Here is a 13,642-nt window from a genome sequence, read left to right as displayed (position 1 = left end):
TATCTGATTTTTTCATTCTGTACCTTGTGATGTAGCTTCTTGATGGCACCTGTTAAGTGTTCATTGAAGACGTCAATGGAGTCTGACTGATTGGTACGAATGTGGATTTTGGTTTGAAGGGTGATGGGATTTCTGCTCTCTCCGGTCTGATGTTAACATTGAGCTCCATCATTGTTTCGTTGTCCAGTTGTACATTGCCTTCGGACCATAGATCATTGAGAGTATCCAATAATAATGTTTCTTGATTAGTTACAGTTTGATTTGATCTTATTTCCCCCACCGTTGTTGGATTCTCAGGATTAGCTTTTTTTGTTTTTCTTTTTCTTGTAGTAAAAAGTGTTTTTTTAGTTTTAACTTTCTTATACTCCTGTAGATATCCATCCTGGTTCTTGAATAATTGAAGTTGCTTTCCGGACAGAAAGATAGGCCTAGGCTTAAAATTTGTTCTTCCGCTTTGGTTAGATCAATGTCAGCTAGATTGATGATAGTTTGGTTTGTTTCATTGTCCAAACTTATTTTCTCATCCATCTTCCCCTGGCTCTCCTTCTGGGATTTGATGGCCCGAATTCTCGCCTTGCGCCTCTGCCTACGTTTGTAATTTCTTGACTTTCTGTCGGTTGAACTCTTGGGCGTAAAGTTTGCCGTCTGTCCATACATAAAAAATTGATCTCATCTCCTGGCTCAGGTACCGGTTCCGATACCCCCACTGTTTTGTCTCTTAGTTCGGAGTCAGAACCACTATCCATTGCGGAGCTTAGATCAGAATTGTACGTTGGAGTTACCAATTTATCTCCTGTTGTTGTATCTTTTCTTTGACTTTCCTTTAAGTTTGCTCTGGTACGTCTTAGAGTATCGTATTTTCTTGAGAAGGTGAAAATCTGTCCCAATTCATAGTCTTTCTTATCTCTTATGAATTTATAGGCTTTCCTTTCTTTTATTTTGTCCTCCTCTTTTTTCAAGCGTGCCATCATTTCTTTGCGTAATTTATCAATTAGCATTTGGTTTGTCTCCGTTTTTTCGTAATTTGCAATTTCTTCATTTAATTTGTCAATTGTTCCAATAACACAGCATGGTCAATTTCGGCATACTTAATTAGAATTAGAACTAAATTTCTGGAAGATTCAAGATTACATTGTGCCCATTCTTGCATCATTTTTGGGTTCGGGTTTTCGTAACTTGGAGCTATAAAAATTCTAAGGCCGCGTGGTATACGTCCTACATCAATGTAACCTTGTAAGGACTTTGTTTCCCACCATTTACTTTGCTCCTGGCGCATACATTTCTCTAGCTGTCTATACTTGTCATTTAGACTGTTTCCGCTTCTGTTGCTGTCTTCCTTATTAGTTTGTGGCAATGTTTCCATAACTGCTGTATCGGTGAACATGTTTAAAGCTGCCGCTTCTCTATCCTTAAACGTGTCTCCGGACATCATGATTGTAGTATTTTAAGTCACACGTATTGGGGTTATAACTTTTACTTTGCTTTGTTAGTTTGACCCCATTCGCGTGTATGGCATGAACCGCTAACCCCTTGTTTCCGTTTTGCTAGTAGTCTCGCCTACCTTGCGTTTCACGGTTTCCGTCGTGTCCTCCGACCCGGCTTTCACCGATCCCAGCTCGGTTCCGGCTTGACTGAATTAGCGCGTTGAAGGGGGGTCAGACAATCCTAGTCCCTCCGGACTTCACTCGTGTTTCCTTCGCCAGAAGCTCCGGATGTGGTTTCTCTTTCCGTTGTCGACCAATTGATGTAGCGGGGGGACCGTGTAGAGCCGGGTGAAACCTCCCGGTTCAAATATCAGCGATTCCACAGCGTCTCAGCCTTTCACAGCAACACAGGGACACGGACCACAGATTTTGTGCCAATTTGCGTGTTTATTCAGATGCCGCCATAACGCGTTTCAACTCCTTCGAGTCTTGTTCACATGGTGACGTTTTTTTGCGGCTAAAGTATTTTTAAAGTAACAACGTGCTCAGTGATTGGTTTGCACAATTCTATGGAAATAGTAGAGGTATTCTACGTAGATTTTGTCACGTCATTCAATGTTTTACAAATACATTTCATAACAATAATACATTGCATTTGATGGTATCATAATTTACAGTTTATCAATGTTCATAATAGTAATATATTATGACATGGTATGATTTAAATTAATATATATATATATATATATATACACACACACACACACACACACACACACACACACACACACATACACCAATAGAGAAGGTTCCTGAGCTAGCAATAAAAATATCATTGTATGTAGGGTTGTCGTTGACCATAGCTATCCGTGGCAACGGGGCCATTAAAATTTGGGCTGAGTTAGTCAGCTAGTTCCCTCTGTATGTTGTAATAAAAAGAGCAACCTAATCACCCCTTGAGAGCATGGGTACACAAACAATATAAATAGCTGCTCCGAAATGAACTGCTTATTAACTTAATTGTAGCAGTTGAAATAATCTTGAGAGAAAAGTGACATAAATCAACAAGTAGCATACATTTCAAAGCTCCAAGCCGCAATAGTTAGGAATAAGTTACCAGAACAAGGACAGGGCCACCTCACTGGCGTCTGAACATACAGAACTATTTGTTCTTGTATAAAATGTACAGCTTTATTTACTTTTTCACATATTAATACTTATAAAGTTACATTTATTGCTGCATTAGTTTTGAAGTTGTCATTTTCCTCTCAAGATTCATGCAACTGACTGTTATAATTATGCTAATGAGCAATTCCATTGGAATCAACTGTTTTCGGAGCCCCAGGACTGCATTTCCACAACTACAATGTTTATGAGCCTGCAATCATAGTATGAAAACGAACAGAACATTTACTAAATTCTCTTTGCACTGTAGTCCTGGAAGCTTGAAGATGTGAAAAGACCGCAAAAGAACCCTGAATGTTACAACTATTACCATAGTGACAACTCCATCTGTCTTAAAAACGGATTTAGTTTTGTAAAGGTAACTGTACTACAATGAAAGCTAGCCTTTGCTCAGTGATAGCAGAGCATATGATAAAATGTTACATTTGTGCATCATTGCCAAATTTTCCAAAAACTGTACTCACACATCCAACAAGTCTGGTTTTAGCACAGTGGGTACAGCTGTTTCAATACTGTAGAGTTTGCACTGGGATCCATAGAGGGTTCCTTTTACCAACCTGCAGGAAAAAAGAAAAGCTTTTAGGAATGTCAACAAGGCCTACTGTGAACACAGATTTTAAGATTGCCTCTCAATCTCATCTTCCCTTGACAGTTCTTAAGCTTTAACTGATTCTGTCCTTTGGTTAATGCAGCTTCTGCAGCCTCAGGAGCTACAATCACTTTCTCATTTCTCCTAACAGTGCTCCCAACACTCTGCTGAGGGTCCTATTTCTATTTCTTTAGACCAGATGCCCACCCTCGCCTATGAAGCCAATCTGCTCACTTCACACCGTTCCTTCAAGTGAATCCTATCCTTTTGACTGCTCAGCCTTACAAGATTTCTTTACTTCAAATCCACTTTTTACATAGCTATTTTCCACTCATCTCCTGTGAGGCCCATTTTAGAATCCACATCTACTTCATGGTCTTTATCTTTAGTTGTGCTGCTCCACTTAAATACCCTAGTTTAACCTGTTGTCTTTCCCATTTGTTTAGAACTTATTTTGACAGTTTTTGATACTGATGAACCAGTCCATATTCGCTTTCACAGGCCTTTTCTACCCCTCTTGCTAACCTCACCCATCCCTAAAAACACCATCCTCTATCTACATCTGCGTTGCCTTCCACAGACTTCATGATGCCAATTGGACTCTCAGTGCACATCCTTCTAGTTTAAGTCGGACTGTTCTCTCAATGCCTCAATAGGAAGCATTTCACTTACTTTTGTAGGGCAGTGGCCCAGATTCCACTCACAGAGAACTAATGTTATGAATGAAAGACTTTGTCCAAGTCAGGACTACTACTTCAACAAATCAAAAGAGTTATTATTGAGACATCAAAAATAAAAGGTTGCGTGTGGACACCACCTCAGCTAGGGTGGAATTTTTGCTGAATGTTATTCTTACCGTTCCACCACAGTGTGTGCATCATTAAATCTTGCAGCAAAGACATCTCCAATGAAGTACTCAGCAAGCCGTCCTACAGCCTGCAGCAAGGAACTCAGATCTCGCAGAGAGCAATGTAACCTTCGGCAGTCATTCTCTGCTGTGACATTCAGCCTATGGCCTGAAAAGTAAAGGGATCATTCAGTTCAGGTTCACTGCATGTGGCAAGACAGGTATAACAGCACAGAGGAAGGAGCACAGGAAAAATTAGTGCCATGGTCATTACAGTTACAGTCCTCTTAGTTCATGCTATTTCCCACTAATGAATGGTTCGCAGTTGCCTAAGGTTGCATAAAGGATGAACAAAAGATTTCCCATAAAGAAAACTCTTGAAAGGTTTTAATTTACCCCTTATTTAAGTGTCCCTTCATGTGCCTATGCTCTGTCCATACCCATGCCTGACCAAGCGTTTCCTCTAAGTTTCTGTGGGTTTCTCGAATATCTATGTTTTAGAGTTGTCATATACTCGCAGGTGAGACTTTGTTGGTGTTGTGAAGGGGAGACAGCGAAGACTAAAATTGCCTGAAAATGTTGCATTTCATTTTTAGAACCAAGCAGGACTTGATGCAGGCAAGTAAAATAGTATTTTTAAAGGATGACACAGTTGAATGCAATGGAATGCAGTTGGCTTTGTTATAGGTAGGTCGAATGTTCAGAATCAGTTGAAATTTCTTTACAGTTACTTTTTAGATTACTTTTCAGGATTACTTTTTCTACTCAGTGTGATATGCCTAGATATCACACTGGGACATTTCCTGCATAAAAGGTAAGTAAGTTAGTTTTTTCTTAAAACACAGTTTCTTAGGTTCTCATACAAATTCCAACTCCACAGAACTTTTTCACAGAAAAGCAGTCAATGCAGGCCTATGGGAGAAAATCAGGTTATAGGTTTTGAGGTAAGTATTCGGTCTTGGGAGTCAGATTTCTGTGTTTAGGATCAGGGCTTCCCCAGGGTCAAGGGTGCACTCAAAGAGCAGCCTCAGTGGCACTAGGGCGGCCGGGTGCAGAGTGCTGAGGTCCAATGTTATCCAATGGAGGAGAGGGGGCCACCGGTTGGTGGCTGCTCACGGACATGCCACTTGGATGTGGGAGCAAAGCTCCAAGGGTTTAGCTCAGGGCAAAGAGGATCCAAGACAGCACACAAGGTGCACCCACAGCGGCACAGGGGTTGCCGGGTGCAGGGTCGACGTCGGGAGCCCTGATGGTTTCAAAGGGGAGGCTCCAGTCAGAAAAAACATTGCAGGCTCAGGCACAAAGATCTTCTGGAAGCAACCACTGGTTGGTGAGGTAAGTTGGGATGTCGAGGGATGCTGGGACACCGTTGGTTGGGCCACCCAAGGCCGCGGGGAGTCGGATGTAGGGGTGTCTTTTGGCATCTGGTTTTCCTTACCGGCTCCGGTAGTGGTCGGAAGGGGGGGTGGGGTCGATCCTTCAGAAAGGGGCTGCAGGCGTCGTCGGGAGACTTGAGGTAGGTCAGGGATCACCAGATCCCAGGTCAGGATTGCCAGGGAGACCTCCTCGTGGGGTTGGAGTCTGTTGGTGAACAAATCCAGTGCTCACAAGAGACAAAATCTTTTAAAGGAAGGCAGGGCGGGTCCTCCAGGTTCTAGGGGACTGCTGGGTGCAGGACACGCCGGGATTCCGTTGCAGTAGGTCGAGATCGGAACTGGGAGGTAGGGCTGGGTCCAAGTCAGTTGGTGTCCTCCTCTCTCTCCCTTCAACACGGCTCTTCGGTCGTTCATCTTCTTGTCTGAGAAGGCAAGGTTTGGGGTTGCCCCTAAACGCTAAATTTAGAGGAGTTTCAGGTAGGTACAGGTCGGGACCAATGAGTCCCTTCCTTGGGGTGGATACACCTCCTGTTATGCCACCTTCCAGTGGGAGGGGGGCATAAGCCTCACTCTATTTGGCTGGGTCTCCCATCTTCACGATGGCGGGGACTAAGTTGTGCTTCAAATCGCCTCCCCCCACCTGCGGGGTGGGGTTGGCAAAGGTGGGCATACCTCTCCTCCTAACTTGGTTTTTGCGCCGATTCTTCCACCCAAAGTGGGGGTCAGAACCAGTGGGGGCCAGTTGCTAGCAGCAGCAAATGGCTGGGACAGCTCACAATGGTGGCAAACCTTTGAAGCTTCCTCTACGTAGACCCTGCCCATCCTGGGGGGGAAGAGGCTTGGCAACCCTGTCCAGGATGTGCTTTGTTTCAGGACCGAGAGAGCTTGAGGCTCTCGACCCAGGGGTCCAGAAACATGTCTGGGGGTGGCAGCTGGCGAGCAGCCAGTCAACCAGGATACGAGATTTAGGTCGTTCTTCAGGGGGCATCTCTAAGATGCCCTCTGAGTGTATTTTTCATCAAATCCCACACTGGCATCAGTGTGGGTTTAATGTGCTGGGAAGTTTGATATCAAACTTCACAGATTTCAGTAAAGCAATTATGGTGCTGTGGAGTTCATTATGACAAACTCCCAGACCATATACTATTTATTGCTCTACTGCACTTGCAATGTCAACGAATGGATTTAGACACTGTAGGGGTACAGGGCTCATGCACCTGTACCTTTACCAGTGGTATAGTGCACCCAGCCAGAGGGGCAGCTTACCTATGCCACAGGCAGTGGATTGTAGGCATGGCACACAGGGATGTCTATCATGTTGACTCTTAACTTTTCTCTGCACCAAAACACGAAGCCTGCAAGGGCAGTGTGTGTTTATGTTAGAGTACAGGGCCTCCAAGGGTGGCACAATATGTGCTGAAGTCCTTAGAGGCCTTCCCTGGTCACAGTGCCCTTGGTATCCATGGTACCTTTTACAAGGGACTTACATGTGGCGAGAGAGTTGCCAATTAGGTGTGCAACAGTACAATTTTAGGGAACGAACATAGGCCCTGGGTACCTGGTTGGCAGGAACCCAGGGCACAATCAGTCAAAAAGCATCAACATCAGGCAAACTGTCTTTAGTTCAAACGGTTTGTACATGGAACTAAAAACATGTTTAACTGCTGATAATCCAGATTTCCGATAGGAGGATGCATATTGTATAACCCACTAAAACAAGGTTAGAGAATATCATTTTCATTAAAGATGTACCTTGGGGTCCATTAAAATAGTCCATCTCAATTGCTGAAAAGTAGTGTGTACAAGACAGAAACAGGATTCCGCTACGGAAATAAGTGCCGAAAGATGGATCATCATGAATGCATTTAAATGTCACTAAAAACCCAAGATGGGCCGCTTGATCCTTTGTCACTTGGAAGGGAGGAACACATTCTGTAAACATGTCTGGGTACCCCAGTCTTGTAGTTCACAGCAAAAAAAAAGTAGAGAATGTGAAATCCGTTTTAGAAAAAGTGGCACTTGGTAGGATTATTTCCATGCTTTTCCCAAGCTGTAACCTCTTTATTCTACCACTGTATGAGGCTGACGGACAGAGAAGCTTTACTTCCCAAAAACTCTAGTATCTATGGTTGGCTGAGCTGTACATGAACAGACAGTTTTATGCATTCGACTTTTGTACTTTATATCTGGAGCGTTAGATACACATGGATCTGAATGAAGGCTGATCTTTGTAGGAGGCTGGCTCACTATATAGCGCCCACCTATGGTGAGGCACTGTGCACAGAGTCCAGGCAACCCTTAGTGATAGTGTTTAGGTCCTGCTACCCAGAGCTCTCAAGGGGCAGCTGTAGAGCGCAGCTAAGGCTTAGTCAGGAGGGGTGTAAAGCAAGTACATTCACCACTATAGTCAGTCAGTAAGCTTTTCACGCAAGAAAGAAACACACCAGGCGAGTGTAAAAATGTTTATTACTACACACTAGGGACAGACTTCGTATATCTCCTACCCGGAGGCATCAATTACAAATAAATATTTTAGATAGAGGTAGGTAGCATAGCAAAACACACAGGGTCCAACCGGGGGGCCAAATCATATACTAAAATAGTGGAATATGAGGCAAGTAGCAAACCTGGGCTAGTATCCCCAGAATGGAGGACCCCAGGGGAAACAGAACCACCAAAGGTGAGTAGCCAGGGACTCCTCCCCCGCACCCCGGCGCACAGGTGCAGAGTGGTTACACTGGGTCAAACATCCATAGACTAACACAGGTTAAGTCGCGGTTAGAGTTTTACAGTTCTAGAACCCTGCCAAAGGACGCTGAAGGAACCAATTTGAATCAAGGCAGATTGGAGAGCCACCCTGCACATGGATACCCCAGGAACCAGGATACCTACATCAGGGAGACCAGGTGAATAGGGGTGAAGTGGAGTCGGAAACGCCCATAGACACCAATGGAGGTTCGTGGAAGACCCGTAGCTACAGCGTCTCTTGGACCAGGCCGGTGGAACCAAGACGAGGAATCCAGATGTGAAGAACCTGAAAGTAGAGAGGACAGAGTACAAACCACCCGGAGGGGACCAGAAGGCACAAAAGGACAATACCAGCTCTGGTTGGTGGTTCTTGCTGTAGCATGGGGAGGATGACACAGCAGCTGTGGAACCCAAGCAACGATGCAGGAGCCAGTCACAAGCTGTCCCACACTGGTTGACGAGTGCAGTAAGGCCAGCGACCTGCAGGACCACCAACAAGCCTCGATAACACAAACAACGGTTAGCAGGAGAAGATGTGTTGCAGACCAGCAAGGTCTGGCGTACTTACCCGCAAGGTTAAGTCAGGGTCGGCCCTCAGCATGCTGGAGAGCCAGAAGGAATCGATGGAGCCCCCTCGAGGACCCTCTAGAATCCAGCACAGGGAATCGCAAGGAAGCCTCAACAGCACAGAGGAGATGAAGGACCACAATGCAGAGGATGCAGGCAGGACGTAGTCCTTGGAGCTGTGCAGTGCTGTGGCTTCTTGGAGCTTGAAGATCTTTCCTGAAGAAAGCGTACAAGCTTTGGTAATGTGAGACAGGAAGGCGGTTCACGTCAACTGTAGAATGATTACAGTCGCCCAAGTTGCAGGGAAGACTGATCAGGCATCTGAAGAACCAACAAACCACTACCTATGTTACAGAGCCGGGCGATGTCCGTGGGATAACAGGATCAGCAAACCGGTCAGACGTAGAAGTGCCTGCAGATGCAGGGAAGTGACTTCTTAACTCAAAGAAAGGCTCATTCTGGCTGGGATACAGGCTGAGTCATTGGTGACTCGGAGGATGCATGTTCACGGAGTTGCAGAACTTAGAAAACCATAGGGACGAAGATGCAGCAGGAATCTTCCAACCGGAGCAGTCTTGTCGTTGTTCCTGGTTTGAAAAAAAGTACAGTTCCAGTGTCCACCAACAGATGAGTCTTGGGACAGTCTTCAGATGACAGGCAGTCAGATCTAGAGGTTGCTGTCGGGTCGAATCTAAGGACCCCACACTTTAGGGAGCCCTTAAGTAACCCTAAAAAGGGTCAGACCTCTCCTTCGCAGGAAATCCTTTGTTCAGCTTCACCTGCCTGAGTGAAGTTCATCAGCAGAGATGCAGAACACGGTCTATGGTCAGCAGAAGCACGGACTGGCGGGCAAACCCTGTAAGGCTACACAGGTAGGTATCGGGGGCGTCTTCTAAGGAGCCCCCAGTCCATGGTATCCTGCAACTAACACTGGAATCAGTGTAGTTGCATGATTTCAACATGTTTGATACCAAACATTAGCAGGTTCGGAGCAGCCATTATGTAGTTGGACATCACGACTTGCCAGTGTTTACTACATACCTTACAATGGCCGTCTTTCATTTACATATCTCAAAGGATGGAGTCTCGGTTTTGTATGGGTACCTCTGCTCGTGCAGGGGTACCCACACACTTAGAACCATGCACCCTGCCTTTAGACTGAAGAGTCTACCTTAGTGGTGACATAGTTTAAAAGTGCAGTGACCAGGATAATAAGGGAAACCTTATCCAAAGTGAAAGGTGCAAGCACCATTTCACGGCACGTACAATTGCAGCTCTGCAGACACAGTTTGCATGGGCTCCTATGGGTGTCATAAATGTTGCAGCCCGTTGGCGATCCCTGGTGTACCAACTCAGTACCATATTCTAGGGACTTATAATGGTACCCCAGTATGCGAATTAAGGGGGTGTACAAAGTTTTTATCAGAGAATTTAGATGAGAGCACTGCCACTGGGGTCTTGATTAGCAGGATCCCAGTGAAGTACAGTCAAACACACACTTGACACCAGGCAAAAAGAGGGGGTATCCATGCCAGAAAGATCCTACTTTCCTACAAACTGTTTTAAGTGTTGCTCTATAACTTAGGTTTTTCAGTTTAGTACAACCAACAGATCTATGAACACGTAGTAACTACCCCGTCCCTCTCAAGCTCAACAGACAGACCCTTGCTGCCACCACCCAATATCCAACCACATTGTGCTATACAAAATGGCCCATACAACCAGTCACAACCCTCACCTCAGTTTTTAGCTCTCCTTCCTCTTCCGATAAAACATCTTCCAATCCCACTTCTCGACTACCACACTTTAACAAATTTGACCAGGCATCCTTCTGCAGTGTATGTCTGTTCTTCCACCTTCATACACTAGTTCATGTTCGCCACCCATTGCCACCCCCAGTTGGCCCCCATTTGCTACACCACTTTTGTATTAAGTCTCTCCACGCCACTATCAGGGCCACATTGCAGCATAAATTAAGATTCTATTCTGTGTGCTTTTTAATTTGGATATTCAAGGAGTTTACCTACAAGAAAGGCCTGAAGGAACTGGTTTTGTTGGAGGATTTAAGATCTTCGTTTTCAATACAACACTAGGACACTGCCTAGATGCTGGGATATCAGAAACAGAAAGAAAAATCTGAACTGGATGAGCTACTTATGCATGACATTGGGAAAACTGAGAGCAAAGGTCTGAGTGTTATTTGTTTTAAGAAAATAGGCCATCTCTTTCCGTGTGATTCAGTGTGCAAACATCTGTTTAAAAAAAACAGATGTGTTTGGAAGTTTATGTATAACCCAGGTTGCACCAATACAGTTTGTTACAGGACTGTGAGGGGATTATCAAACTTTTAAAGGAGCTGGTTCTGGAAGCATGGTTGGACTCTGGTTGCTTTAAGCTTCTTACAAAAATGTTACCAAGGCAGGATATGTCTGTTGAACTTCCATATTCTTGTCAGGTGTGAAATGTTTATTAGATGAAGCGTGATCCCAAGCTTTTCAACCCAGTAGGTTTCCTTGAAAAGGTACTTGCAACAGTGTGAGCCCGAATTAAGGCTCCTATTAAATTGGTAGTTAACAGACAAGAAGGAATATGCTACTTACCAGTATGCATCGGTTCTTGGCATGTAGAGCTGCAGAATTGTACACTTAGCATAGATCGCCATCTGGTGTTGGGCCCGGATGTTTGCAGTTTGTTTTTCTTCTTGGACAGTCTTTGGAAGTCACGAGTTTGGTGACTCCTCCTTCGGTCCGTACTGCGCATGGGCCCCGGCTCCATCCTCAGATTGTTTTTCGCCAACAGGGAAATGATGGAGCTTGGTAATCACAGTGAGAAACCCATGTGTGTAGTATCTAAATAAAATGTACTGGAACGGATACAGGTAGCCGGGGAGGCGGGTGGGCGTGTACAACTCTGCAGCTCTACATGCCAAGAACAGATGCATACTGGTAAGTAGCATATTCCGTTCGAGGCATATGAGCTGCAGATTGTACACTTAGCATAGATTATATAGCAGTACCCAACCTTAGCGGCGACCACCGGTATCCGTTGCAGTGGTTTGAAATAGTGTCTTTAGTACAGCCTGGCCCACTCTAGCTTGCTGCTTGGAATGCACATCTACACAGTAATGTTTTGTGAAGGTGTGCGGTGTAGACCATGTGGCTGCTTTGCAGATGTCATCTAAGGGTATATTCCCTAGAAAGGCCATAGAAGCCCCTAACTTTCTTGTAGAATGGGCTTTAGGCGGAACAGATAATGTTCTTTTTGCCTTTTGATAGCAAATCTGTATGCATTTTATAATCCACCTAGCTATCCCTGATTTAGAAATGGGGTTGCCTTTATGTGGTGGAGAGAAGGAGACGAACAATTGTTTAGTCTTCCTGAAGGGTTGCGTTCTTTGTATGTAGTATAGCAAGGCCCTTTTTACATCGAGTGTGTGTAAGGCCCTTTCTGCAACAGATTGAGGTTGCGAGAAGAAGACCGGTAATTCCACCGATTGATTGAGATGGAAGGGGGAAATGACCTTGGGCAGGAACTTCGGATTTGTGCGAAGTATGACCTTGCTGTGATGCATTTGTATGAAGGGTTCCTGTATAGTGAACGCTTGTATTTCACCAACCCTTCTAAGGGAAGTGATAGCTACGAGAAAAGCTGTTTTCCAGGTGAGAAACTGTAGCTCGCATTTATGCAATGGTTCGAAGGGCGGACCCATTAGTCGTGTAAGAACTAAATTTAGATTCCATACAGGGGAAGGTGGTGCCCTGGGAGGAATTACTCGTTTAAGGCCTTCCATGAAGGCTTTAATAGCGGGCACTCTGAAGAGTGATAAATGCTGCCTGTTTTGTAGATAAGCAGCGATCGCTGCTAGGTGTAGGCGTATGGATGAATATGCCAGGTTACACCTGTGAAGATGGAGCAGATAGCATATGATGTGCTGTATGGATGCATCTAAAGGGTTGATTGTATTGTTACGGCAGTAAATAACAAATCTTTTCCACTTTGCGGCATAACATGCTCTAGTGGTAGGACGTCTGGCTTCCATGATGATGTTCATGCAATCAGGGGGAAGGTTAAGGTATCCGAATTCTAAGATTTCAGGAGCCAGATTGCCAGGTTGAGCTGGGTCGGGTGCCTGATTTCTCCATGGTTCTGGGTTAGGAGGCATGGGGATAGGTGCAGTTTTTGATGTGGTACCACTGATAGTTGTAGTAGCGTGGTGTACCACGGCTGCCTGGCCCACGTCGGAGCTACCAGAATGAGTGTGAGGGAGTGCTGTTGTAGCTTCCTGACCACTAATGGAATTAGTGGGAGAGGTGGAAAGGCGTATGCAAATCTGCCTGACCAGTTCATCCATATCGCATTGCCCTTGGACAATGGGTGTGGGTATCTGGCGGCGAAGCTTGGGCATTTTTTGTTTTCGTGGGTGGCGAAGAGGTCTATCTGAGGATGCCCCCACTGTTGGAAGAATGGCTGAAGAACTTGTGGATGCAGTTCCCATTCGTGTAGTTGTTGCGTTTGTCTGCTGAGCAGATCTGCCATGGTGTTTTGTACGCCTGGAACGTGTTGTGCCAGGAGAAAGATGTTTTGGGGAATTGCCCATCTCCATATGCTCTGGGCTAAGCGGGAGAGCTGGGGAGAGTGTGTCCCCCCCTGTTTTTGGATATAATACATTGCAGTCATGTTGTCTGTGCGAATGAGGACTGCTTTGCCCGAAATCTGTTTTTGGAAAGATTTTAGGGCTAGAAAGATCGCCAAGAGCTCCAGATGGTTGATGTGGAGCGATTTTTGCTGTGGCGTCCATAGACCTTGCATTGTGAGGTGTAGGAGGTGCGCTCCCCAGCCGGAGAGCGATGCGTCCGCTGTTAGAATCACCTGAGAAACTGGGTCCAGGAACGGCCGCCCTTTGGAA

General features: G+C 45.3%; 1 protein-coding gene across 2 annotated transcripts in view; it reads right to left on the bottom strand.

Moving 5' to 3' along the window:
• Positions 1-13,642, bottom strand: part of XPO6 (exportin 6) — a 626,381-nt gene that overhangs the window by 239,880 nt on the left and 372,859 nt on the right. For both annotated transcript variants that reach the window (XM_085628383.1, XM_085628384.1), the window contains exons 13-14: positions 4,055-4,214; positions 3,074-3,166 (exon numbers count right to left, since the gene is read on the bottom strand). In XM_085628383.1, coding sequence (XP_085484509.1) covers positions 3,074-3,166; positions 4,055-4,214 — 253 coding nt within the window. The remainder of the gene's footprint in view (positions 1-3,073; positions 3,167-4,054; positions 4,215-13,642) is intronic.

The sequence above is a fragment of the Triturus cristatus genome, chromosome 10, assembly GCF_964204655.1.
Source record: "Triturus cristatus chromosome 10, aTriCri1.1, whole genome shotgun sequence".
Lineage (NCBI taxonomy): Eukaryota > Metazoa > Chordata > Amphibia > Caudata > Salamandridae > Triturus > Triturus cristatus.
Note: the sequence above shows the minus strand (reverse complement) of the source record. Positions and strands in the feature narration are given on the sequence as shown.